Source organism: Zootoca vivipara, chromosome 13 (assembly GCF_963506605.1).
Source record: "Zootoca vivipara chromosome 13, rZooViv1.1, whole genome shotgun sequence".
Classification (NCBI taxonomy): domain Eukaryota; kingdom Metazoa; phylum Chordata; class Lepidosauria; order Squamata; family Lacertidae; genus Zootoca; species Zootoca vivipara.
This window is the reverse complement of record NC_083288.1, coordinates 21,253,095-21,278,887: the sequence shown is the minus strand read 5'-3', so window position 1 is coordinate 21,278,887 and position 25,793 is coordinate 21,253,095. Positions and strand designations below refer to the sequence as shown.

General features: G+C 42.1%; 1 protein-coding gene across 1 annotated transcript in view; it reads left to right on the top strand.

Annotated features, from left to right (window-relative positions):
* The window catches only part of TBKBP1 (TBK1 binding protein 1), a 61,997-nt gene extending 55,973 nt beyond the window's left edge, over positions 1 to 6,024 (top strand). The window contains exon 10 of the mRNA XM_035136308.2: positions 697 to 6,024. Coding sequence (XP_034992199.1) covers positions 697 to 825 — 129 coding nt within the window. The 3' untranslated portion in view covers positions 826 to 6,024. The remainder of the gene's footprint in view (positions 1 to 696) is intronic.
* The last annotated feature ends 19,769 nt before the right edge of the window (positions 6,025 to 25,793 follow it).

Below are 25,793 nucleotides of genomic sequence, written 5' to 3'. Positions count from 1 at the left end.
CTTCTGGAGTAATGAAACATTAAGATATCAGAACTATTTTCATTCTGTATTTTTATTCCCAGCTTGTCTTGAGTGCAGGTGCTCTGCTTCTCAGTCATTCATAAATGTAAACTTCTGATATAAACTCACAGGTAGTTGCTGCTATATAGAAACACGCCATTTTAATGAATACGTTGTCTGCCGTTTTATCCCTGCAGTCAATATAGCAAGCAATATATGCATAGCTGCCAAGTTATCCCTTTTTTAAAGGGATTTTCCCTTATGCTGAATAGGCTTCCTCGTGAGAAAAGGGAAAACTTGGCAGCTATGAATATATGATGCTACCATATTATTGTGTGGGTCTTTTACTCCCGCTGGGATGTGCAGAGGATTCTAAAAATCACCATTCACTGAGCTGTACATCCCCTGTGGGAGTTTCCCAGAGAGTTTCCCTGCCGTGCTGCCCCCCCCTGCCTTTTCTGTGACAGAAGCCAATCAGTTTCCGCAGCAAAACCGTTTCCCTTCCACTCTTTGTGATCAGCCAAGCCCTTCCACAGAGCCACTGCTGATCAGACACATGTTAGGAAGGATCCAGCTTTTTATCCTCCAGAACGCTTAAGATATCTACTTTTAACAAGCAATTAATTGTCCTAGATTTGTTTGTTTTAAAATGATGTCTTCTCTCATCTACTTCCTTCCCTGACCTGTATCCTTTAGTTGCTGATGGAGACGGTGGACTCTGACATCCGAAGCTGCCCTCTCTGCCAGGTGGCCTTTCCCATCGGTTACCCAGATGACGCTTTGATAAAACACATTGATTCACACCTGGAGAACAGTAAGATCTGAGGCCTGCACACCTGCCACGCCCTTCCTCTTCCGGCTTCCTTAGTGAGACCCGTCCACCTCACTCCCCAGGCCACCCCCTCCCACCCACCCGACTTGGATGCTGCATGAAAAGTGGTGGTGCAACAGGGGCCCGCTCTAAAATACCTCCAAGTCTCCAGTAGACTGAACCGGAAGAAGAGTTTTGCCTCTCCGTCTCTCCCCTCTTCTCTGCCTTGGTTTCTAAAGTGGGTTTCCTCTTCCTCCTGCTCTTGATGAGTAGGGCCTGCAATAGTTCTCCAGTGATTGAACCAGTCATGGAGGTTGTGGGGATAGGAGGCGAGAAATACGCTTCGGCCAGGCTTAGCAGACAGAGCATGCTGCCGCCGCTCTCCATCTGAACGCTCAGAACCGAGGGAAGAGGATGACTCTTATCTATGTGCTTCTGGTTTGGGTGTCTCTGGAAGATCTCAGGGTAGGAGAAATCTCTCGGGGTTGTGTGTGTGTGTTTTTTGGGGGGTGGGGCAGGGGAAATGGGCTAAGGAACTAACTCTTTGACTTGCTGAGGTGACAGCCTGGCACTCAGGTGAAAGAAATCGGAAGGTTTCGTTTTTGTGCCCCTCCCGCAAGCAGGAAAGTCCCAAGTGGGCCCAGTCTCCCTGCCTTTTCTGCTACTAAGGAGGACGTTCAGGCCTCACTCCTTGTTGACCATTAATTATCAGACACAGAAAGCCTTGGCCTCCAACTGCTGGTTCAAGTGTCTTGGTCTTTTACATTAAAAGCCCACTTTAACGATGCTGCTGAGAAATAGAGCCAACTTCCAGAGGTGTAGCATGGATGTTCTTATGTTATTGCACTGGACATTAAAACACACGAAAGTTTTCTTTCTTTGTCTTTTCCACAAAAGGAGCTGCTCCTCTCCTCCTCCTTGCTGGTCTCTTGTGAGTTGGCACTGGAGGAAATGCGCACTGCTGACTTGAGTTGAGCTCCAGAAAGCGTCCTCACGTGACTGTCTGTGTTCTCTTTTGGCGACTGTTCTTCCACCTTTCTCATGAAACAACTTCTCACCTTGCTTTGGGTAGTTAGTTCCAGTATAACAAGAAGTGTACTTGCCACATTCTGCGCCACTGTTCTCCTGCAATGACAGCATGTTGACACTGTTTTTGACAACTGCATAAATGTAAACACCCTTCCCATATTTTAACATCCACTGTTTCTCTCTCTCTCTCTCTCTCTCTCTCTCTCTCTCTCTCTCTCTCTCTCTCTCTCTCTCTCTCTCTCTCTCTCTCTCTCCCTCTCTGGCCTTACTGAGCATATCTTTCTCTGTACTGATCTAAAACAATTGGCATGTTTCAGTTCTTCTGTCGCTTCTGGACATAAGGTGCCTCTGTATTGTGAGAAGTGTCTCCTTGAACAGCCTCTCCATGCATCAGGCTTTGGTAAGACAAGACAAAACAAAAAGATCTGTATGGGACTTCTTCTCTTGAGGCAACTGTCTTCCTATCACCACGTTCTTTACTAGCCAATGTATGTGCTGAGATTTATAGCCTGCCTTATCCCAAGGGCTCAGAATGCACAGTGGCAGACAGGCATGGGTCTTTGTGGCTCACTGTCCAATCCATGAGGGAACTAAGAGGAGAGTAGAATTTTTAAAAATGAAATGTAGAATAGAAAGGTTTCGTGTTTTTTTTAAAAAAATAGCTCCTTTATTCTCTCTCCCTTATTCCCAGAAAACAATTAGCAGTCCACCCCAGCTCGTTTTTTCAAAGAATTCAGTCCATCACAAACATACCTTTTCCCTCTTCTTCCTCTTCCCGTCTGCACTATGATCTGTCACAACGGGCAATTCCTCCTCCACCACTTTCATCCAATATTGACTCCCCAGCCCATGTGTCAGCATTATATCCATCCTTTTATTGAGCTCCTCTTTGGTAAACTAGATGTGCTGGCGACAGACCCATGTCTTCAACCTTCTCCCCCCCCCCCCCCGGAGATGCAGTAAAAGGAGCGAGGGGAGACAGAACAACTGTTGACTAGGATTCATGGATATCAGTCCTTTTGCGCTTGCAAGCCAAGTTCTTGGTCTGATTCCCAGCCCATCATTTCCTGCCTGTCCCAAATAGAGGGAAAGCTCAGGTGGCTAGAGTGGAGTGCTGATGATGCCATGGTTGCAGGTTTGATCCCCGTACGGGACAGCTGCGTATTCATGAATTCCTGCTGATCCTCAGGGTCCCTCCCAACTCTGCAATTCTGTGATTCTATGAGAGGTGTTTCATTGGAAGCTGAACCCCATGGACAGTCTTCAGACCCTTTGTCCCCACCCTCTCCTTCAGTCTCCTCAAAGTCTCAGGGGCTGAACCCTTCCCTGCTTCCCTCTAGTAAGTAGCAGTGCAGAGGGGCATTTGGGGTGTGTGTACCTCCTATTCATTGCAATGATGCCTGCACAGGAGAACTTCCAGTGAGCCAGGTCTGTCAGTCTCCCACTCTGCTGCCCTTTAATGGTGCCCCAAATCAACCTGAGGCAAGTCTCTCACTGTTCTCATGGTGTGGGCTGCCTCTGCTTTAGCCAGAGCAAGCCCACGCTATCTGCAATCTAGGGAAGTTTTTTTATCATGGTTTTATCGTGTTTTTAATATTCTGTTGGAAGCCCCCAGAGTGGCTGGGGAAACCCAGTTAGATGGGTGGGGTATTCTTATTCTTCTTATTATTATTAGCCATGCATCTCCCACATACTCTTATAACGAAGGGCTCTTATACCCATCACAGCTTCCACATGGAGACCCCACGTTTTTAAAAAAAAAATGGGGGGGGGGGGTGAGTTGTTGCTACAAAACGGATCAGTTCAAAGCTCAGGCAGTACCATTGATGCCTCTGCAAATGGTCCCAAATCACAAAGGCTCTGGGTAGCATGGAGAAATGTTGTGGGCCATTGTACTCTCAGGCGCAACTCACCCAATGGGGGTCTTTAAAGGGACTTCTGCTTGACAGTCATGTTGTGTGGACCTTCCCTTAACATAGAACCTGAAAATTAGCCACGGAAAAAAAACCTCATCCACACAAATCACATTATTTCACTGATTATTTGGGGATTTTCTGAGTAGGAAGAGAGCCACGTTCTGTGGAACAAGGCCGAAAATGCACCTCTTCCAACTTGTAACCTTTCTTCCATTTCTCTATGTGAAATCTACCTCAGAGTTTATGAGAAGCAGGAATGATAATCAAGCAAAAAAAAAAGTAGCTGTTGGGTGATGGGAAGGTGGTTTTTAAAAATTCTTCTTTTCTGTAGCCTGCCATATCCTAAGGGCTCAAATATTACCCAGATATTTTCCTTTGCCCTGAAGCTTCACAGTCTTTTTTTTTTATAACCCGAAACGGAACCAAAAAACTCAAGGAGCAATGGTAAAAGGGGGCAGCGATGCCCATGAATATATAAAAGTAATTTGCTACCAAGAACCTTCATGCCTGTTAGCATAGTGTGAGGGCTAAGTGGCTGAACTGCAACCCAGAAGGTCCTTATTTCAAATCTCATCTTTGCCATGGACCCGTTAAGTAGCCTTAGGTAAGGCCAAAGAAAATCCATTCTCATTGTGCCCATGAACACTCCACCCTACTGATCCTCTGAGAAATACACAGGGAGTTGTTTTAGAAGAATATAAACATGAGGCTGACAAAGCGTATTCCTGTTTCTCTATTACGCACTATTATTATGCACCATGGTTCATTCTGCAAGTCTGTTTAACAATATCTCCCACATAAAAAGTTATGTCTTTGGCCCTACAGACCATTGTAAATGCACAGTTGAGGTGTGGTAGTCGCACAGCCGCCATCATATACATCCTAGGGTACCAAAATACACTCCTGGTTCTGTTTGTACAATTGGTAGCATGAGCTGAAAGTTAGATCTATCAGTGACTACAGTATTGGCCATGATAGGTAAGCGATACTTCCATGTTCAGAAGTATCACTTCAGATACTGCTGTTCGGCAGTGGAATTTGCTACCAAGGAGTGTGGTGAAGTCTCCTTCTTTGGAGGTCTTTAAGCAGAGGCTTGACAGGCCAAGAATGCTTTGATGGTGTTTCCTGCTTGGCAGGGGGTTGGACTGGATGGCCCTTGTGGTCTCTTCCAACTCTATGATTCTATGAAGTGGTTTACCACGAATGCCACGTCCTGGGGGACAAACAGTGAGAGAGGACTGTTGGTCCCCATCCCCCCAAAATGAAAAGTGTGTAGCAGATGGTTGCTACTTTGAGTGAGGTTCAATTGCAGACCTGCAAATTTAAGTGAAGCGATGGGGAAATGTGTCAAGAAGTGTGGGATAATAGTTGCGTGATGCACTATCATATAACTGCCCTACAAAGAGGTCATAATGAGTGGTCAATAAACAGCTGACGTCTTCTAGCCTCCCTGCAAACTTTGTGCAAACTAATCAAGAAGAATGCTCAAGAAATGGGTCATGTGGAAGTGATCCTGGACTAGGGAGGTCTTAGCAGTGCTTAGATTGATCTTTGGGGCAGGTTTTCATCTTAGCATGATGTGTTGACCTTTAAACGTAGTATCATCGTAGTACCTTCCTTGTTCTCACAATGGGCATGGTTAAAGTATGGGTGACTCATGCCACACACTACACAGTGCATGTTTATGCGAGTGTCCTTCCAACCTCCTTGTTTGTTTGATGACTTTTGTTCCATATCAATTTAACACAGATACCAATTGCTAATACAGATTAGAATCTCCACTCCAAATGCCTTTTGAAAGTGTAGCCCTTCGCTTGCCACTATTTATAATGCTGCTTACAAAACAAATATAAAGTTGGGTAAGTGTGTTAAGGAGTAACTGATTCATGTTAAGTGCTCTTGTGAACAAGCTCCCCAATTGCTACAGCTTACGACCCCCTCATCTTTCTCCTTAGTATTTTTTTTCCCTTAGGAGAAATGCATTATTTGTTATGTCACTTGTTAGTCAGAAAATAGACATCTCTGCTCTAGCCCCCATCTCTCTAGCTTGATTGGCCCAAATGTGAAGATGCAAGGAAGGCCGCCTTGGATACCTGGCTGTGGAAAACCCTTGGGAGAGAGAGATTGGTCTGTCTGTATTGTTCCCATCCCTTTCTTTGGTGTGTGTGTGTGTGTGTGTGTGTGTGTGTGTGTGTGTGTGTGTGTGTTCCTTCTGAAGAGACTCTGTGATTCAGAATAACTCCAATAAAAGTTGCCAATTGGTGAACATTTTCATTCATGGCTGTGTGTTTCTTGGGTTGGCAGTGGAATATGTAGGCTTAAATAAAGTCAAACCACTAGTCATTCTACCTCAGTTTTGTCTATTGCACCAGTGTTCCTAAGCCTTGGGTCCCCACATGTTGGACTACAAGTCCTATCATCCACAGCCAGTCAGGGATGATGGGACTTGTAGTCTGACAATACTAGGATGCAAGGCTGAAGAACACTAACAGCAGGTCTCCAAGGTTTCAGGTGTTTCCCCCCTCCATACATACTTTTTGCAGCACACCCAATTCCACCACCTCCCCCCCCACTTTTCCATCTCTCCCCAAACAACTTATTGTTTTCCCCTCAACCCTTTTGTACTTGTACAACCTTCCTGCAAGCTTGGTGATACCCCCGTCATTATGGGTGCTACTGTTTCAGCTTCATGGTGTAGAAAAAAATAATCAATGTTTGTGCCAGGTGAATTTCTCTGTGGAGAGCATTCCCCACCCAGGGCGCCACTATTGACAAGTTCCCGTCTCCCACCTAACTTCAGAAAGCAGGGGTGGGGGTGGGGGAGCGGCTCAGGTGAAGAATGCTGTCTTCTGTGGAAAAAGACAGTCCTGTAAGTATTGTCGTTATGCTCAGGGATACCTAATACATATCAAATCTGGAGCAGCACTGGCCCAAGATGTTTTGGTGATGGGAAATCCATGCAGCAGGCTCTCCCACTCATTAACACGTGTCACAGTCCTGTGGGAAATTCTCCTGCACAGGTCTCATTGAAATGAACAATATTTGTGCAAGAGAAAGGCTTCTGTGTTTCTCTTCCTTTCAGTGGGGCTTGTGAACAGGTGGGGATGGGCAAAAAAACCCCTCAATTTGGCTGGAAACCACAATTCAGAGTGTGAATTCTGAAGGATGGCTGCATTTCGGCTAGTGTATTGTTTTGGAACGTGCAAATCAGACAGGTTCACCTTTAAGTGTTAACAGAATAACATTTCTTCCCCCATCTATATACACAGGTGACCTTCTCAGTGGTTTTTGCCCATTTGTCTCCCAGTCTGCTGTCCTTAATAGCTCAGCAGGTCTACTCCTTGAGGAAGCCATATCCTCTTGACGTGTGACAGAACCACCTCTGTCCTCATGAGTTTGTAACATGTATGTGGGGAGTGTCTTCTTTGGCTTCTGATCTCTGAGTAGAACCATCTCTGATAACAAAATGGGGCCCCAGCAATAAGCAGCGCTTCTGAGGTTTAGGAAGTTAATAATACATATACCCACAAAACCTCTTTGTTAGTTTCAAGCACTGTTTCTAAAAGTTCAAAAGAAGACTTGAGGTTTTGATGAAAATCAGAAGAATGGCATGGGGAGGGGGTGATTATTATTATTTTTTACTTAAATTTATAGCCAACCTCCAGCCAATTCAAGGCCAGCAAATAAATAAATAAATAACATCTTCACACAACGTATACGGTAATTAAATTAGGGACTTCACTAGCGCATCATGTGCTCATGAATGCCGTAACTTCATGACACATCTTTGGGAAGAAGTTCTCTTCCCCGCCTCTCCCTTATTTAGGTCTTGACTGTTTGGTATTTAACCACAGTGCGGCCACCTCTGATCTAGAGCAATTGTACAAAGCTGTTGGGAAGATGGCTCACCAGTTTAGACACTGCAAAAAAGAAAAGTGAAAGAAACAGCTCAACACCACACACGGTTCTATTCAGAAGTAAGTTCTGCTGTGAACAATAGGCTTTTGTTGTTGTTGTTGATACCCATTTGTCTTGAGAAGGGTGGGAGTGGCTGGAGATGGCATATGACTTGAGGGGACTCTCGGGCCAAATATTGTTTGAAGGGCCACATTTGGTCCCTGGGCCTGAGGAATCTACCAGTTTTATTAAGTCAGACCATTGGTCCCATCTAGTTCCATACTGGTAACACTGATTGCGGCTCTCCAGGGTTTTAGGCACGGGACATTCCCACGCCTACCTAGAGATGCTGGGACTGAATCTGGGACTTTCTGCACGCAAAGCAGGGACTCTTGCAGTGACTTTCCCCTGGTCCATATGCAATGTGGGAGAAAAAAGCAACTGAGCTCAGCGATAGAGTGGGGGGGGGGTATGCATTTCCTTAAACAACCTCATGACTGGATTACTCCAATGTACTCTAGGTAAAGGTAAAGGGACCCCTGACCATTAGGTCCAGTCGTGACCGACTCTGGGGTTGCGCGCTCATCTCGCATTATTGGCCGAGGGAGCCGGCGTATAGCTTCCAGGTCATGTGGCCAGCATGACAAAGCCGCTTCTGGCAAACAAGAGCAGCACATGGAAACGCCGTTTACCTTCCCGCTGTAGCGGTTCCTATTTATCTACTTGCATTTTGACGTGCTTTCGAACTGCTAGGTTGGCAGGACCAATGTACTCTAAATGCAGCTAACTCTTGGGGTTGGTCCAGGAGTTAAAGCTGATGAAGAATGTGGCAGCTAGGTTGTTTGTGGGGGCAAACTACCACCAGCATCCTACTTGCTGGATTTGAACCAACCGCTAATCTGCTTCCAGGCTACGTTCAAGGTGTTGGTACTGTAAGATATAAGTAAAGGTAAAGGGGCCCCTAACCATCAGGTCCAGTTGTGTCCGACTCTGGGGTTGCAGTGCTCATCTCGCTCTATAGGCCGAGGGAGCCGGCGTTTGTCTGCAGACAGCTTCCGGATCATGTGGCCAGCATGACAAAGCTGCTTCTGGCGAACCAGAGCAGCGCACGGAAACGTCGTTTACCTTCCGGACAGAGCGGTCCCTATTTATCTACTTGCACTTTGATGTGCTTTCGAACTGCTAGGTGGGCAGGAGCTGGGACCGAGCAACGGGAGCTCACCCCATTGCAGGGATTCAAACCGCCGACCTTCTGATCAGCAAGCCCTAGACTCTGTGGTTTAACCCACAGCGCCACCTGGGTCCCTGAGTTTCTCTTGCAAGTTTGAAAGATCTCAGAAGCCCACTCTACAGCAGCTTGGAGCAGGGCTTTGGCTGCCCCTCTTCTGTGGAATAGCTTTCCTGACAAGATATACGAGGTGCCTACTATCTGCACTTTCCATAAACAATTGGAGGCATTTTATTTGGTTGCTCACCACAAGTGCCCACTTCTTAGGGTCTTAGTATTGTGGCAAATGTATTTGTTGTTTTTCTTTTTGTAAAATTATCTTACATGTACTTCGCTTTCAGGCGGTGGTTTAGAAGGCGATTAAAAAAGCAATAATTAATTATAAATTCAAATAATAAATTGATCACAAGCAACATTAATACAGTGGTACCTCGGGTTAAGAACTTACGTTAATTCCTTCCGGAGGTCCGTTCTTAACCTGAAACTGTTCTTAACCTTTAGCTAACCTTTAGCTACGAGAAGCCAAGTTACAGGGAACCAGGCAGAGGGCCTTCTCGGTAGTGGCACCCACCCTGTGGAATGCCCTCCCACCAGAAGTCAAAGAGAACAACAATTACCTACCAGACCTTTAGAAGGCATCTCAAGGCAGCCCTGTTTAGGGAAGCTTTTAATGTTTGATGGATTCCTGTATTTTAATATTTTGTTGGAAGCTCCCAGAGTGGCTGGGAGAACCTGGCCAGATGGTCGGGGTATAAATATATAATAATAATAATAATAATTATTATTATTATTATTATTATTATTATTATTAATGGGCCCTCCCGCTGCCACCGCCACGCGATTTCTGTTCTCATCCTGAAGCAAAGTTCTTAACCCGAGGTACTATTTCTGGGTTAGTGGAGTCTGTAACCTGAAGTGTCTGTAACCTGAAGCGTCTGTAACCCAAGGTACCACTGTAAGTCGCTCAAGTCACATGTCTGCATTTGTATCTATTTGCACAAATCTTTATTACTGGCTGTACACAACAGGACAATTCCTCACAATCTCCTGTTTTAGAAATAGCATCTGTTATTATTTTCATAATGATAAAAACACGCATAGACATTACAAAAATAATGCAGCATATCGGAGCCAATGAGATGCATCACATCATCTTGTCTACCTTCCGAATTTCCTAGTTCTGCTGAAAGTCTTTGCTTCCCCTTTTAGACTGTCCTATTTCTTATTACCCCACCCCAAATACACACACATACAGAGAACATTTTGTTCTAAGATTACCAGCGTGTGAAAACTACTGCAGTAAATCTGAAACAAAACTGAGATCAAGCTGATTCAAGCATTGCTGCTGTCAGGATACAGTGGTACCTCGGTTTATGAACACAATTGGTTCCAGAAGTCTGTTCATAAACTGAAGCGTTCATAACTGACGCGAACTTTCCCATTGAAAGTAATGGAAAGTGGATTAATCTGTTCCAGACGGTCCGCGGAGTACTTAAACTGAAGCATTCATAAACTGAAGCGAACTTTTCCATTGAAAGTAATGGAGAGTAGATTAATCCGTTCCAGACGGGTCCGCAGAGTACTCAACCTGAAGCGTACTTAACCCAAAGCATGGGTGTAATTGGTTCCGGAAGTCTGTTCATAAACTGAAGCGTTCATAAACTGAAGTGAACTTTCCCATTGAAAGTAATGGAAAGTGGATTAATCCATTCCAGACGGGTCCGCGGAGTACTCAACCTGAAGCGTACTTAACCCAAAGCATGGGTGTAATTGGTTCCGGAAGTCTGTTCTTAAACTGAAGCGTTCATAAACTGAAGCGAACTTTTCCATTGAAAGTAATGGAAAGTGGATTAATCCGTCCCAGACGGGTCCGCAGAGTACTCAACCTGAAGCGTACTTAACCCGAAGCATAGGTGTAATTGGTTCCGGAAGTCTGTTCATAAACTGAAGCGTTCATAAACTGAAGCGAACTTTCCCATTGAAAGTAATGGAAAGTGGATTAATCCGTTCCAGATGGGTCCGCGGCATTCGTAAACCGAAAATTAGTAAACCGAGGTGTTCGTAAACCGAGGTTCCACTGTACTGGGTCATTTTGCTATGGGGCTGCGTAATGCTCCCCAAGGCAGACAAAAAGGCTATACAGTACCCATAATGTCTTCCCAGTCTCAACTAGTGATGGCCTTTCCAAGTAAACATGAGAAGGAGTTTGCAAGATAGAAACACCACACATGTTTTTAAAGGGGCGTTGTTTGTGCCTCAACGGCATGCCAATGTGAAGTTTAATGCCGGTTTCCTCCAAGAAGTATCTTTTGTAAAGTTCCAGAAAGTTTAAAAAACTTTATGCTAGGTTTCTGAGGTGGCACTTCAGCAGAACATCACACGCTTTCTCAGGGCTAGGTCAAGCATATCTTTCTGCCACATTTCTAGGGGCAGAGGGGGATTTTTGCCTTCTAGGCTGATAGCACCAGGCACTTAGCTATTAATAAACGCTTGATGCTGGTTGTGGTATTTGGATAGTCCCCCAACAGCCGGAATTCACATGGTTATTTGACTATCTAAAATTCCAGCATAGTAAAAGAAGGCCTCCAAATACTTATGAAAAGAAATAAGTTGGAAGGCACCATAAGTTGGGCGGGGAGTGTATAAAAACAATTGGCTGGTTTTAGGCCTCTGCCTGTAGTTAAATTAGCAAGATGGCTTCCCCTACCACCTCACAGGAAGCTTCCGGAAACAGGTGCGGGGCAGCGCTAATGAAGTCTTCTTTAAGAATAAGGCGTCATGCACCTGCTTGTGAATCAGATGTGTTAATGGAAATCAGCTCGCCTGGGATAATTAGAACTTAATTAGTGGCTGATACTTCATGCTCCTTGTGGGTGAGGAACATACCACCCTAACCCAGGCAGTGCAGAGGCCTGTTTCATTATTAAGAATGTGGGGAAGGTGTTAATAAGCTCTTCCTTCTTTGGGGTAAAGACGGTGACACCTCCTTCACGAAGACACGGCTGTTCGACTTCTCTTATTGTTGCTAAGCATCGCTGACCCAATTTGACTCAAATGAGAACTACTTCTCAAGGGGGAGTTGAAGGGTTATCCGAAGCAAAGCAAATGAATTGAGTGTTGCTGAAGAACTTGTAGCATTGCTGTTGTTGCTGCAGATTCACATTCATTACAAGAGGGGAGCTTTGTCCCCCTGAACGTGCTTTCCATTCCAAGGAGGATCTACGTCAACCATCTTGCTGTGATGTTTCACTTCCAGTTTCAAACTTTTGTCTTCATTTTTATTGTTTCACTGTTTCCTCCAGAGACTAATGGGAACTGTCGTTTGGTGTGATGTTGAGAATTCTCCGTTTGAGATCCCTTGTCTAACCTCACAGAACTACAACTCTCAACATACGTGTCAGGTCTAGGGGGCCCTGGGTGATGGGACACCCACAAAAACGTGACTTCTGTTTTCTAGCCATGCTGCTAGGTCTGATGGGAGATGTGAAGGGCACCATGTTGGGTATCTAGGTATCTGCCATACCTCCGGATTTTTCCAGGAATTGGACAGCATTTTGGCGTCCCGGGAATTAGCAAAATGTCTGGGAAAACCAGGGCATATGGCGAGGGGGGTTAAAATCTTTTTTATTATTATTTTTAAAAGCCTCCAAACTTAATATTTTGGGGGAGATGTTCCCCCCAAGGGCAACAACTTTGTTTGAGAAAAAATAAATAAAAAGCTCAATAACTTTGTACGGATTTGTTCAGATTTTCAGTTTGTGGAATATGGTAACCCTCTCTGCTTTAAATCTTAAACTGAGCCCAGAAGCAGACTAACAACCAGCGAAGCTCACACAAAACTGGTGTGATATCCTTTTTTATCCTCACAGAAACCTTATGAGAGAGCTGAGAAGGATATATTTTGACTAAGATCAGAATTCTGAGTTCGTCCCCACAGTTCAAAACCAGTGCTATTCTTTACACCACCTGGGCTTGCTAATGGCAAGAAAAATTAAAGCGCCTATGATTGCTTGCTTGCTTGCCAGGGAACAAGTCTCACTATGAGAAAACATACAACACGTGTGACATATAGCAATGGTTCAGAAAGAGAAAGGGCAATTCCCAATGATGGAGGCTGAAACAGTGGCTAACAAAAGGGATTGCTGAAACATTTGTGGCTCATTCGTGGGGGGAAACAGCTAAACTTCACACATTAAATTTATGGTGTGTACACACAAGGTGCTCAGTCCAGAAAAAAGCTAAGCACTTTTACATCCCCTTGAAATTTGAGCTGTTCAATCACGATCTTTCAGCACTAATTTACCTCACAGGGTTGCTGTAAGGATCAAATGGAGAGGGGGAAGAAGGGTGTATGCCACCTTGGAGACAAGGTGGGATATAAATGTAATAATAAATCAATATATAACGTTTGGGGTTGTTTTTTTTAAGGCCTCCAATTAAAACCAATGAAACTTGAGAGCTCTTAATTGTGGCTCTGTTGTACCTAAGAACTTTTAATGTGTACACCTCACTGGGCCAGCCCTATTATTAGGCAGCGTGACACAATGACCTCAGGTGGCAGAGGCTGGCAGGGGCCTTGCTTTGACTGTAGCCCTTGGTTGGAGAACTGAGGTAGGTGTGTGTGTGTGTGTGTGTGTGTGTTGCACAGCCTGCCCTGCACACCTGTATCTAGTTTACTGCCCTCAGGTGTGGCGAAGGATGCCCTCTCATTGCCAGTGATGAAATAAGTTCCAGCCACCAAACCAGTCAGCTTTCATACATGGGATGGCGAGGATGCCATTTTGTCTTTCACTTCAGGCAACAAAATGTCTTGAGCCGCCCCTTACATAAATAAAACAACAACAACCGAACACTGAATGCAACAAGCATTTAGAAGCACATAGGCAGGTGCTATAATAACTGAGAGAGGGGGAGGCCACAGCTTCCTGTTGAACGGAGTCTCGGTGGCAAACTCAGTGGGTTGCGATGTGGCCATATAATTTGTGAAGCAGCATTTCTAGTCTCAGCTGGGATATCTGAGATTGAAGGCAGCTAATAGTGTTTAGGAGTGATTTTGTTTCCTATAGTCTATCAGGCATCCCCAAAACTGCGGCCCTCCAGATGTTTTGGCCTACAACTCCCATGATCCCTAGCTAACAGGACCAGTGGTTGGGGAAGATGGGAATTGTAGTCCAAAACATCTGGAGGGCCAAGGTTTGGGGATGCCTGGTCTATATACACACACACACACCCGTTAAATAGCTTAGGCAGTTTTCCGAATAAATAAATAAATAAAAACTTGCAAAACTGGCAGGAAAAATGTACCGTGTTTCTCATATTATAAGACACGTCTTATATTTATTTTTTCCTCAAAAAAACACACTATGGCTTATTTTCAAGGGATGTCTTATTTTTTTCCTCCTCCTCCTGCCGTGGCCAGCATTGCTGCTGCTCCTATCACTATGTCTTATTTTCGGGGTATGGCTTATATTCCTTGAATGCTTAAAAATCCTGCTATGGCTTATTTTATGGGGATGCCTTAAAATATGAGAAACAGGGTATATGCCTCAATCCTTCTTTCAAACTCTCTTCATGTTGCTTGGGCAGCTGAGTGACTCTCCACGATCACTGAGCAACTTCCACAACCCCCTTGCTCCTCTTCCTCTGACCCAGGAGAAGAGGGAAGGTTTCTAAGCCAGAGATCACTGCTTTCAGACACGCTTGGGCCGCTGGCACCTTATCAGTGTGACAGCGAGGGTTGCCAACTTCTTTCCCTGACAGAGGCACCTGCGCTGTATGATTCAGAAGTTCAGCACCTGCAGTCCCCCCACCCGCCGCCGCCCACATTTGCAGTTTCAGTGACTCCAGTGCATCTGTTGTACCCCTTCCTGTTAAAGGCACAGGTGCTTCTCCCAGAAAAGAAGTTGGCAACCCAATACACTTACGCATATGCAGATACCGTATGTGTTAAAGGGAAAACAACCCAAACTGGGGTAAGGTATTTAGAACCCGGCTTGGGAGGGAGGTTAAGGAGTCCTTCAACCAATCCATCCCATTGCTTCATTTAAACTCTCAGCCTCTAATGGCTGCTTTTCATTAGCACCACTGCAGCTTCATTATGTGCATCTGTATCCGACATGCCGTCTGCCCCTTGGGATGCCTATATGAGGGTTCCCCATAATTTTTAAGCTGTGTACACATTGCAGTTTGCAGACAGTAGCCTCAATAATATCTACCTTGTCGTTTCTTGAGAAATACTCCTCTTTGAATGCGTTTTCGCCTCAAACCAGCTTCCACTTGAAGCCCCCAAATGTAAATAGTGGTTAAGCTGGGGTGTGTACACTTGAGGCAGCCACTGCACATGTGCAGATGACAGCTTCACTGATTAGGAGTTTGGGGTGTGTTGCAGGCAAAGGGAAGCAAAACTGATAATCCACGTTGGGTGAAGGCATGCCCACACACTCTCTGGTGTGTACGGCAGCGCAAAAATGTGAGCTGGCCCTGCTGCATTTTAAGCCGCTATTGTGTACGCAGCCTTAATTTGTGGTCCCACTTCCCACTCCTCTAATTTCCCCCACCTTCTTCGCTCATCTTGCTTCTGAATATCTTTTGTGGCTTGCAGAGCAACAAACCAGCACAAGGCCCTGGCCAGATGGTGTGAAGGAGATAAGCGAGCCTTTCAGCCTTACCAGAAAAACCCAATATTTACATTTTAAGAAAGAGACGAGAACCCACAGTGAGAAGCACTTTCAGCTTCCTTTGCATGAGGCTGCAAGGAGAGGGCGGCCTTCACCAAGCTGGTGCTCTCTGGGCGTTTTGGACTACAGCTCCCATCAGCGCCAGCCAGCCCAGGGTTGATGGGAGTTGTAGTCCTAAAAATCTGGAGGGCACTGCATCAGTGGAGGCTGGGGACTGGGGTAGAAGGCGGGGCTTCCAGATCAGAAGGTTTTAACACATCAAAAGGCAATGTGTGTGAAAGTACAAGAGGCAATCTTTAGGCATTGTAGCAGCATTAAGTGTGTGAATAAGATGTCCACCATGGGATGACGACAGTGTATCAGAGGACTCAGCTATACAACTGCAAATAAACGCTTTAAGGGTGTTGCAAAGTGTATTATACAAATGTGACACTAGATGGCGATGGTGAGCTATGGCAAACTCAATATATTTTTTTCAAAATTTTTAAAAGCATTTTCACAACGTTTTTATGTGTCTAGATTCCACCAGAATGTCCTTTAAAAATAAGCACACTTAGAGCTCAATCTGATAACCCATGGGTGAGCAACCTCAGGGTGGGGGACTCTGTCCGGACCACACACCCTCTCTCCAAGCCGTACCCCTCACCAACCCTCTTCCTCGCTCCCCTTGTCAGGGGTGCCAACTTGAATAAATTATGGGGGGGGGCAGGTAAGCCCCACACTGCATCTCTCTCTCTCTCTCTCTCTCTCTCTCTCTCTCTCTCTCTCTCTCACACACACACACACACACACACACCATTTGAATGGCAATGCCCATCAACTTTGGGTAGGCATCCCCAAATATATATATATATATATATATATATATATATATATATATATATATATATATATATATATAGGCATCCCCCCCAAATATATATTTTTGGGGGGAGCAAAGGAATCTTGGCCCCTATGACTTGTCTCCTATGTCTCAAGTGCTTTAGGATTGTGTCCTTGAACCTTGCTAATGTCACTTGCTTGCCTGGGTGGAAGATAAAGAGTTTGTGCAGAAACTAGCCTATTGTAGAAATGTAAAAAGAAAATATTCCACCTGATTCCAGATCTGATCTGATAAAAGAGATGAGATAAAAGACACCAATTTAAGGATTTTATTTTTGAAGCCATCCGTATTCTGATTAAAGTAAAACGCATACAATAAAATTGTGCCTGTGATAAAAGACTCTAAACTTGAATAACTGCTTAAGTGCGCCACGACAGGGAGTCGAAGGGGAGAGAGTAATTTTACCAATTAAACGCAAGCCCGGTGACTGGCAAAACGATTTTTAAAAAAACGGAGTGGGAGAGGGTGAAAGAGAGAAAGGCTGTCCAAAATGGCGAATACCCCCCCACAGGAATGATGAAGCAAAAATCTGAATGAAGAAGCCGGAAGTAAGGAGAGAAGATAGATAAAAGAAGCGAGTTAAGAGGGAATCCAAATTCAACGCAGAGGGAAAGAAGGACATCTAGTGGCAAATAAAATACGGCAACAAGTCTGCTTGAAATCTAATACAACGCCATCGTGTGGTGAGAAAAAGATTCTACAGCTTGGAAATACAATCAAATATAATTGACAAACCATGAATGAGAGACTGAAAAAGATAGGGACAGGAAGTTCCCAGCAAAGAAGGAATTCTGCAGTGGAAGAAATGGACTTAAAAGAACTTATCTGGAGTTTGAAAGGTGATATTGGGGAAGTGAAGAAAGATCTGTCAGAGATTAAAAAAGAAATGAGCGATAGAGTGAAAAAATTGGAAGACAAGATGGATAACATAGAAGAAAGGATAGAGACTGGCGAGAAAGAAAGGAATGAAATGAAAACCCAGCTGGGTGAAGTGGATGAAAGAAGTAAAGCAGCAGAATTGGAAATACAAGAAATGAAAGAAAAAATTCAGATGCTGGAAAATAACCTCAAAAAAGCAGCCAAGGAAAAAAGGGAGGAGAAAAAGGAAATGGATAGAATGAAAAAAGAATTAGAAGAACAAAGAACAATGCAAGAGGTGGCCCTTGATGCCCTTGCCATGCAACAACTCAAACTCCGGGAAAAGACGCTGAGGTTCCGGAACATTCCAGAAAAAGATAACGAAGACATAGAAAAATGGCTGATGGAAGAACTAGCAAAATGGTTAGAGATGGAACCTGAAGAAATAGAAGGAGGAGTTGAAAAAATTTTCAGAGTAAATTCGAAAAAGGCAAGAGCAAACAACTGGCCTGGAGATTGCATAGCGAGCTTCACCACAAACTGGCTGGTAGAGAAGATATTACAGACTAAAGGAAAAAAGAAACTGAGAATAGAAGGAGTAGAGATCTTCATATTAAAGGAGGTGCCACCAAGACTAATTAAAAAAAGACAGAAATATGGATTTCTCACAAAAATTTTAAATGCAAAAAAAATCCCCTTCCGCTGGGAATACCCAGAAGGCTTGTCTTTCTTCTACAAAGGGAGAAGGAGGAAGTTCGAGAACTTAGGCCAGGCCGATATATTCTGGAGAAAATATTGGCAGGAACTGGGTGGTGAAAAAGCTCGGCCGATAGACGAACCACAAGATAGCAACCAAGAAGAAAACAACGACATCAGTTTGGAAGAGAAAGAAATTGAGGAAAAAGAAAATCAAGATGCAGAGACAACATAAGAACTTTAAGTTAAATAAGGTATAAATAAGGTTATATGTGAAAGACAATGTTTGTGATAGGAATGGGGATATAGGATTTAAACGCTTCAATATGAATAGACAAAATGAAAAAGAACTCTCTCCTGAAATAGGCTTCTGATGTTTATGCATATCATATTTAAATTGTTTTCTGTAGTTGTGAACGATTAAAATTTCTTTTTTTCTTTTTTTTTAAAAAAATTCCCAATAAATTACAATAAATCAAAATGAAATTAAAGATTATATCTTGGAATGTGAACGGATTAAATAATAAGAAAAAAAGAAACAAATTAGGACATATTTTGAAAAAATCAAATTGGGATATTATTTGCCTCCAGGAAACCCATATAAATAATAAACACGAAAGAATCTTAAAAAATGATAAATTGGGGAAAGAGTTTATATCTGCAGGTGAAAAAAAGAAGAGAGGAGTGGTGGTATATGTCAAAGGGAAGTGGGAACCAAAGCTAATTTGGAAAGATACAGAGGGAAGGATAATAATGGTCGAAATAAAGGTGGAAGGGGAGTCATGGCTAATTGCAGGGATATATGCACCTAATGGGAGTAAAATGGAATTTTTTAAGGAACTAGAAGGGAAATTACTAGAACACATCGATAAGCAAATTTTAGTAATGGGAGATCTAAATGGAGTCTTAAACCCAGAACTAGATAAATCAATAATTAGGAAGAATGAAAAGAGTCGCAAATTACCAAAAAGTTTTGAAGAGATGGTGGGGAATTTAGAATTGATTGACGTTTGGAGATATAAACATCCGATACAAAAAGAATATACATTCTATTCATCTATACATAAATCGGCCACTAGAATAGACGGAATATGGATCTCAAAAAATTTAATAATAAGAACAGGGAAAACAGAAATATTACCCAGAACAATGACTGATCATAATCCGGTTATGTTAAATATAGAAAAAAAAGAGCAGGACATAAAGAGAAGATGGAGAATGAATATATTTCTATTGAAAAATAAAAAAATCTTACAGGGGGCCCGCAAGATGGTACAGGAGTATTTTGAATTTAATGGTAATGGGGAGGTAGATTTAAAAACAGTGTGGGATGCTGGGAAGGCCGTGACAAGAGGATATTTTTTACAACAAAATAAGATTGACAAAATGGCCAAAGAGAAAAAGAAAAAACAGCTGGAAGATGAAATTAAGAGGAAGGAGAAGCTATTGTATAAAACTAAGAAAGAGGAACTCAATAAAGAGATTAAAATCTTAAGGGGAGAATATGAGAGAATGGTGGAACAAGAAATGGAAAGAGAAACCCAATTCTGGAAATATAAGAACTTTGAGTGGGCTAACAAGCCAGGAAAGATGTTAGCTTGGCAATTAAAAAAAAGAAAAAATGAGAGGTGGATAAATAGATTAAAAGTAGAAGGAAGATTGGTTGAAAAACCCAAAGAAATTAGAGGAATATTTGAAAAATTTTATGCAAATTTATACCGAAACGAAGGGGAAAAAGAAGAAGAGATAGAGAATTTTTTAAATAAATATAAGTTACCCAGAATTCCGGGTGATAAGATTAAAGTACTAAATGAGATGATAACAGATAGAGAAATAAGAGAGGCAATACAAAGGATGAAAATTGGCAAATCGCCAGGCCCTGATGGGATCCCTATAGAGTTCTATAAAAGCATGGAAGATCTATTGCTAGCCCCATTGAAAAAGGTCATGAATGGAATACTAATGGAGGGGAAGGTACCAGATTCTTGGAGAGAGGCTACAATAACCCTCCTTCCTAAACAAGACGCCGACCTAGATCAACCCACCAACTATAGACCCATCTCCTTATTAAACTGTGACTATAAAATTTTCGCTAGTATTTTGGCAAATAGATTTAATTGGTTCCTAAAAGAAATAATACATGAAAATCAATCTGGATTCGTTAAAGGGCGACAATTAAAAGATAATATAAGAAATATAATAAATATAATTGAATGTCTTGAAAATAATAGAGGGAAGGAGGCAGCACTTTTGTCAATCGACGCCGAGAAGGCCTTCGACAATGTGTCGTGGGCCTTCCTGAAAAAAACACTGCAACATCTAGAGATTGGAGAAAAAATGATTAGAGCAATTGGATCGATATATAGTAAACAAAAAGCTAAAATAATAATAAATGGAATAATAACAGAAGAAATTAATATAGAAAAAGGTACGAGACAGGGCTGCCCCCTGTCCCCTCTATTATTTATAATAGTATTAGAGATCTTGCTAAAAAATATCAGAGAGGATAAAGAAATCGAAGGGATAAAGATAGGGGCCACAAGATACAAAGTCAGAGCCTTCGCTGACGATGTTATGATCACTACAGAAAATCCACTAAAAAGCGTCCCAAGAGCATTAGAAAGAATAAATGAATTTGGAAAATTAGCAGGGTTCAAGTTAAATTATAAAAAAAGCAGTCTGTTAGTAAGAAATTTAGAAGAAAGTGACAAAAAGGAATTACAAGAAAATACTGGCATTGAAATTAGGAAGAAAATAAAATATTTGGGTATACAAATAACAAATAAAAATATTGACCTGTATCAAGAAAATTATGAAAAAAAGTGGAAGGAAATTAAACACAAATTGGAAATTTGGAAAAAATTAAAAATCTCGTTTATGGGTAGGATCTCAGTGATAAAAATGAGTGTCCTCCCAAAAATGATTTTTTTGTTTCAAAGTATTCCGATTTTGGGAGGTTCACATTGTTTTGACTTATGGAAAAAAGATATAATGAAATTCATCTGGGAGGACAAGAAGCCAAGAATTAAACACAAATTATTAATTGAAAAAAAAGAAAGGGGGGGGTTTAGTTTACCTGATCTTGAACTGTATCACGATGCGGCAGCCCTGCTATGGCTAAAAGATTGGATTGAATTGAAAAATACCGAAATTTTAGATTTAGAGGGATATGGAGTAGGGTTTGGTTGGCACCACTATCTAATGAAAGGAAAATTGGGGAAACACAGCACCTTCTGGAATAGTATTGTGAGGAAATCTTTAATTAAAACATGGAAAAAATATCAGGGCGTCTTGGAACCCAAAGTACCATGGTGGTTGTCACCTAAAGAAGCATTAGCAGTTAAAAGGGTTAATATGGATAAAGATTGGCCAACATATAAAGATTTATTAAAAGAAGAGAATGGAAATTTAAAATTGAAAGAATATAATGAAGTCAAAAAGTATTGCAATGTTTGGCTGCAATACTTTCAAATAAATCAGAAATTTAGTGAAGATAAAAAAATTGGCTTCGAAAGAGAGATGTCCAAATTTGGGAAAATATTATTGGAGGGGAAAAATAAATTTATCCGAAATTTGTATGAATTATTGTTGGATTGGGCCACAAAAGATGAGTTAACCAAAGCGGTTATGATAAAATGGGCACAAGATTTGGGGAAAACAATTACGGTTGAAAATTGGGAAAGTTTATGGATTAGAGATTCAAATTATATTTCAAATTACGATTTAAAAGAGAATGTGCTCAAGATGCAATTTAGGTGGCATCTCACCCCTTCGAAGTTAGCCAAGATGTACGGAGGGGTCAGTAACACCTGTTGGAGGTGCAAGGAAGAAGTAGGTACCTTCCTACACATCTGGTGGTGCTGCAAAGAAATTAAGAAGTTCTGGGATGAGATATACCAAGAATTAAAAAAAATAGTGAGATACTCCTTTAAAAAAGAGCCGGAAATTTTCCTCTTGAGTATGCTGAAGGAAGACATAAAACCAAAAGACAGATGCGTGCTAATGCATGCAACAACAGCGGGTAGACTCCTAGTCGCCAAAAATTGGAAGAGTAAAAAAATACCAAATAAAGAAGAGTGGTTGACCAAATTAATAAATTATCAAAATTCAGCAATCAAAGTCGGAATATCTAAAGGTTTAAGCGAAGAAAAAGCAGGAGAAGAGTGGAAACCGCTCAAGATTTATTTACAAAAACAAGTGGAAAAGGCGCAACTAATAGCGGACTTATGAGGGTCACAATATTAAGAAAACAAATTAAATTAGAGAGAGGTATGCGGTTTATCAGTGAAACCTAAATCAGAATATAGGAGTGGTTGGAAGTCACGATATGGTGAAGGGGGGAGAGGGTGGGGGGTTAGTAGATTTTAACAATGTGTAATGTTATAGTGGTCGAAATATATATACACTTTTTTTGTTTTTTTGCTTTCTCTCTTCTTCCTTTTCTTCTTTTCCTTTTCCTTCTCTTTTTTCCCTCCTTCTTTATCTCCCTTTTTTCTTTCTTTTTCTTTTTCCCTTCTTTTTTTAAATTGCATTTGTTATGTTATGTTAAGATATATTAAGTTATGTTATGTTACATTAAAAATTGTTATGTTTGTTAGGTTTTCATAAGTTAGAATTCTTTTTTCCCCCTTTTTTTACTCCTTTTTTTCATCTGAAGTAATTTTTGGGTTGACATTATTTATTTATTTCTTCTGTTCTGTGTAGTTATGTTGTTATATCTGCTATCCATACTCTATTCTTTTTATATGTTGAATTTTAAAGATTTTCAATAAAGATTATTTTAATTATTTAAAAAAAAAAAAAAAGATTCCAGATCTGATCATAAGGCTCAGGCATAGGGTTGCAGTATTCCCAAAACTGAACTGTGTGTGTGTGTGTGTGTGTGTGTGTGTGTGTGTGTGTGTGTAAAGCATCAACTAATGTCCTAGCAGCCACATTCTGCACTACCTGAAGTTTCTGGACTGTCGTCAAAGGCAGCCTAATGGAGAAAAAATTGCAGCAGTCCAGCATGGATGAAACTAAGGCAAGTGTGACTGAACCGGATATGATTCCTCCATGGCAGGACCAGCATTTTTTATTTTGTATTGTATCTGATGGATATTCAAAGTTTTTGCTACAAAACGGTGTTGCAGAGAATTGAAGTGGCTGCACTTGCATGCACCGACCAGAGCCGTGCTGCTCCTGCCACCAGGTAGGTCCATCAGGTAAGCATTGGAGAGGTGCTTGACAGAGGGACTCCCTCTTGTTCCCCCAGTGGGAGAGGGGGAACAAGACTTATGCTTGAATCAAGGAGTCCTCAAAGAAGAACCAGCATGGGATAATGTCCTCCCAGTGAGAGAGGGAGGGCAGGATCTATGCTGGGGCTTGAGCTCAAGTGGAATAAAAATTAAGATAGGGCTGAAAAGTGGAAACACAGCTGGATGGTACTGTGCTTCAGTTAGAAAATGGGGGGGGGCATCAGGGGACAAAGAAGGGAGAGTGGTGGATAGGTGGCGAAAGAGTGGGAATAGGGTGAGTAGCAACAATGGGTTATTTTCTGATTGATTAAGGTGGTCCGAAACTGGAACATTTTATGGAGCTGGTTGATGCATCTGGGAGATCCGGAGTCCAGGAGAAGGGGGTTAGAATTAGGTAAAAGTTGTTAAAGAAATAATATTTGAATGTATGGAAAAAAATTGGGGTATAAATTGTGAGGCTAAATGAAGAATTAGAGATGGATGGGAAAATAAATTTAGATTTGGATTAATTAATGAATTATAGGTTGCGGATAGTCGTCGTTTTTTCTTTCTTTGAGTAGATTAGAATTGGTTGTGAGATAATGGAAAAATTGCGTTAGAATGATTTAAGATGATAAAGGGAAATTGTTTAATTTAGATTTAAAAATGGATTCAGTGGGGGGGGGGAATCGAGGAAGTCCACAATATCAAGTTAATGTAAGAATTGATATGTTTTCTTTTTTCTTTTTTGATTATTTTTTCTTTTTTATTTTTCGTTTTGAAATGTTGGAAAATCAATAAATATTATTTGAAGAGGGGGGAAAGACAGAGGGACTCCCTCACACCTGAGTCTGAGCTGCATTTGGGTCACGAGCTGAGCAAGCCTGCTCTGCGGAGCTGGTTTTTGTAAACACATCCCCGGTTCATGATGAGAAGGCCCTTCTGTTTTCCTAAATCACATGATAATACTTCAATGCCACCACAGTTGTTGCGATTTGACTTGCAATTACTCACTTGCCTGGGCAAGGTTTCCAGCGAGGGCAAAGCTTATGAGTCAAGAAGTTTACGGGGGGGGGGGGAGGAGGGAGGTAGTGTGCGCAGAGGGGAAGGAGCCTGCCTCCCTTTGATTATTTGCTAACATCTATTTTAAACTCAGAACCGGTGTTAAACCTCAAGTTTCCCAAGCAATGGATGTACACTATGGCTTTAAATGCTCTGCTTTCTATGCCTTTAGCAGTCGTCTGTGCTACGTGGAAATCCACCTGGTGCAGCTCTTCCCAGCACAGAAACGTAGGGGTGCTATACCGGTTGGAATTCTTCCTTCTAGGCCTTTAAAAGTACAGCTTCATCCTGTGAAAAAAGTAGCCCTTTCAAACCTAAAGTGCACAAGTCTATTAGTTAATAAACAAACAAAAAATCATCAAGAAGCACTCTTTCCTCCAATTCTACCCAAATGCTCATCAGGGCTTAACCTCAGGAAGATATAAGAAGAAGCTGCCAAAAAATAAAACAGAAATGCATTTCTCACGTAGCTGCCTGATGCACAAACTTGGGTTAAAGGCCATGGTTTTCCAGGCAAGCTTGAGCTGCAACACCACTCTTTACAAATTAATCCTTGGGAATTATGCAGAGTACTTACAAAGTTGGAATCCCAAAGCTTCAGCACTTGGCTTGTTTTTAACAAGTTTCTAGTCCTTGTGGCGTGGAAATACTTTTGAAGACATCACTTCAGCAGCATGCCACCCAAAGGGTCCAGCATTTTCAAAAGGTGGGGTCTGAATACCCTGCAGAACCTAACTGACCATCCTTCATGACCTCAAAAAACCCATAGCGATGTGCTTCACATACCATACCTGTTTAAGTTTGTCCCTCTCTTTTTGTTGTTGTTTATTGAAGACATTTATATGCCACTTAAATTATTCATATTTCTAAGTGGTGTACATAAAAACAGTCCTTTCTCATGCATGCTAAGAGCATGAGTGGGGATGGAGCTACTAGGTGCATCAGCAGGGAGGACTCCTAATCTCTGGAGCCAGCTTCTCAGGAGAAGGCCTGGGAGATGGGCCATTCAGAGAACAAAAGAAAGGTAATGGGCCATTAAGAAAGCAAAGCCAGAGCCTTGTCCTTCAACTATAGCTACCTAGTTAGAAGGCAAAGCTAGAGTTTGAAGCAGAGCTGGGAGTTGACTGTGAGGTTCCCAATTAGGGGCCTGCGGCCTCAACCCTTGCCTCCCCCCAACTATTTTTTTGTCATTTTTGCATGGTAAAATCACAAATGTTACGGTCTGTTTTAGTGCTGTACAGTTTTTCAATATGTTGGCAAAAATCAGTTTTGAAATCACACCACGACACCAGCAATATGCAGCAATACATTGTGAGGGAGAGCAGGGCATTTGATTTCAAGGCACTGCCGATATCACATGATAATCTCAGCCAGTATATCAGAATAATGCAACGTTTAGCTGCTGGTATATCACAATGGTGAAAATTTTAGTATACCTAAAATCCTTTGCTACCCCACATTTTGTTCAAAAAATTGCTTTGCAGAGGTAACTACCATAGAGTTACCAGAGTTTTCAAAAC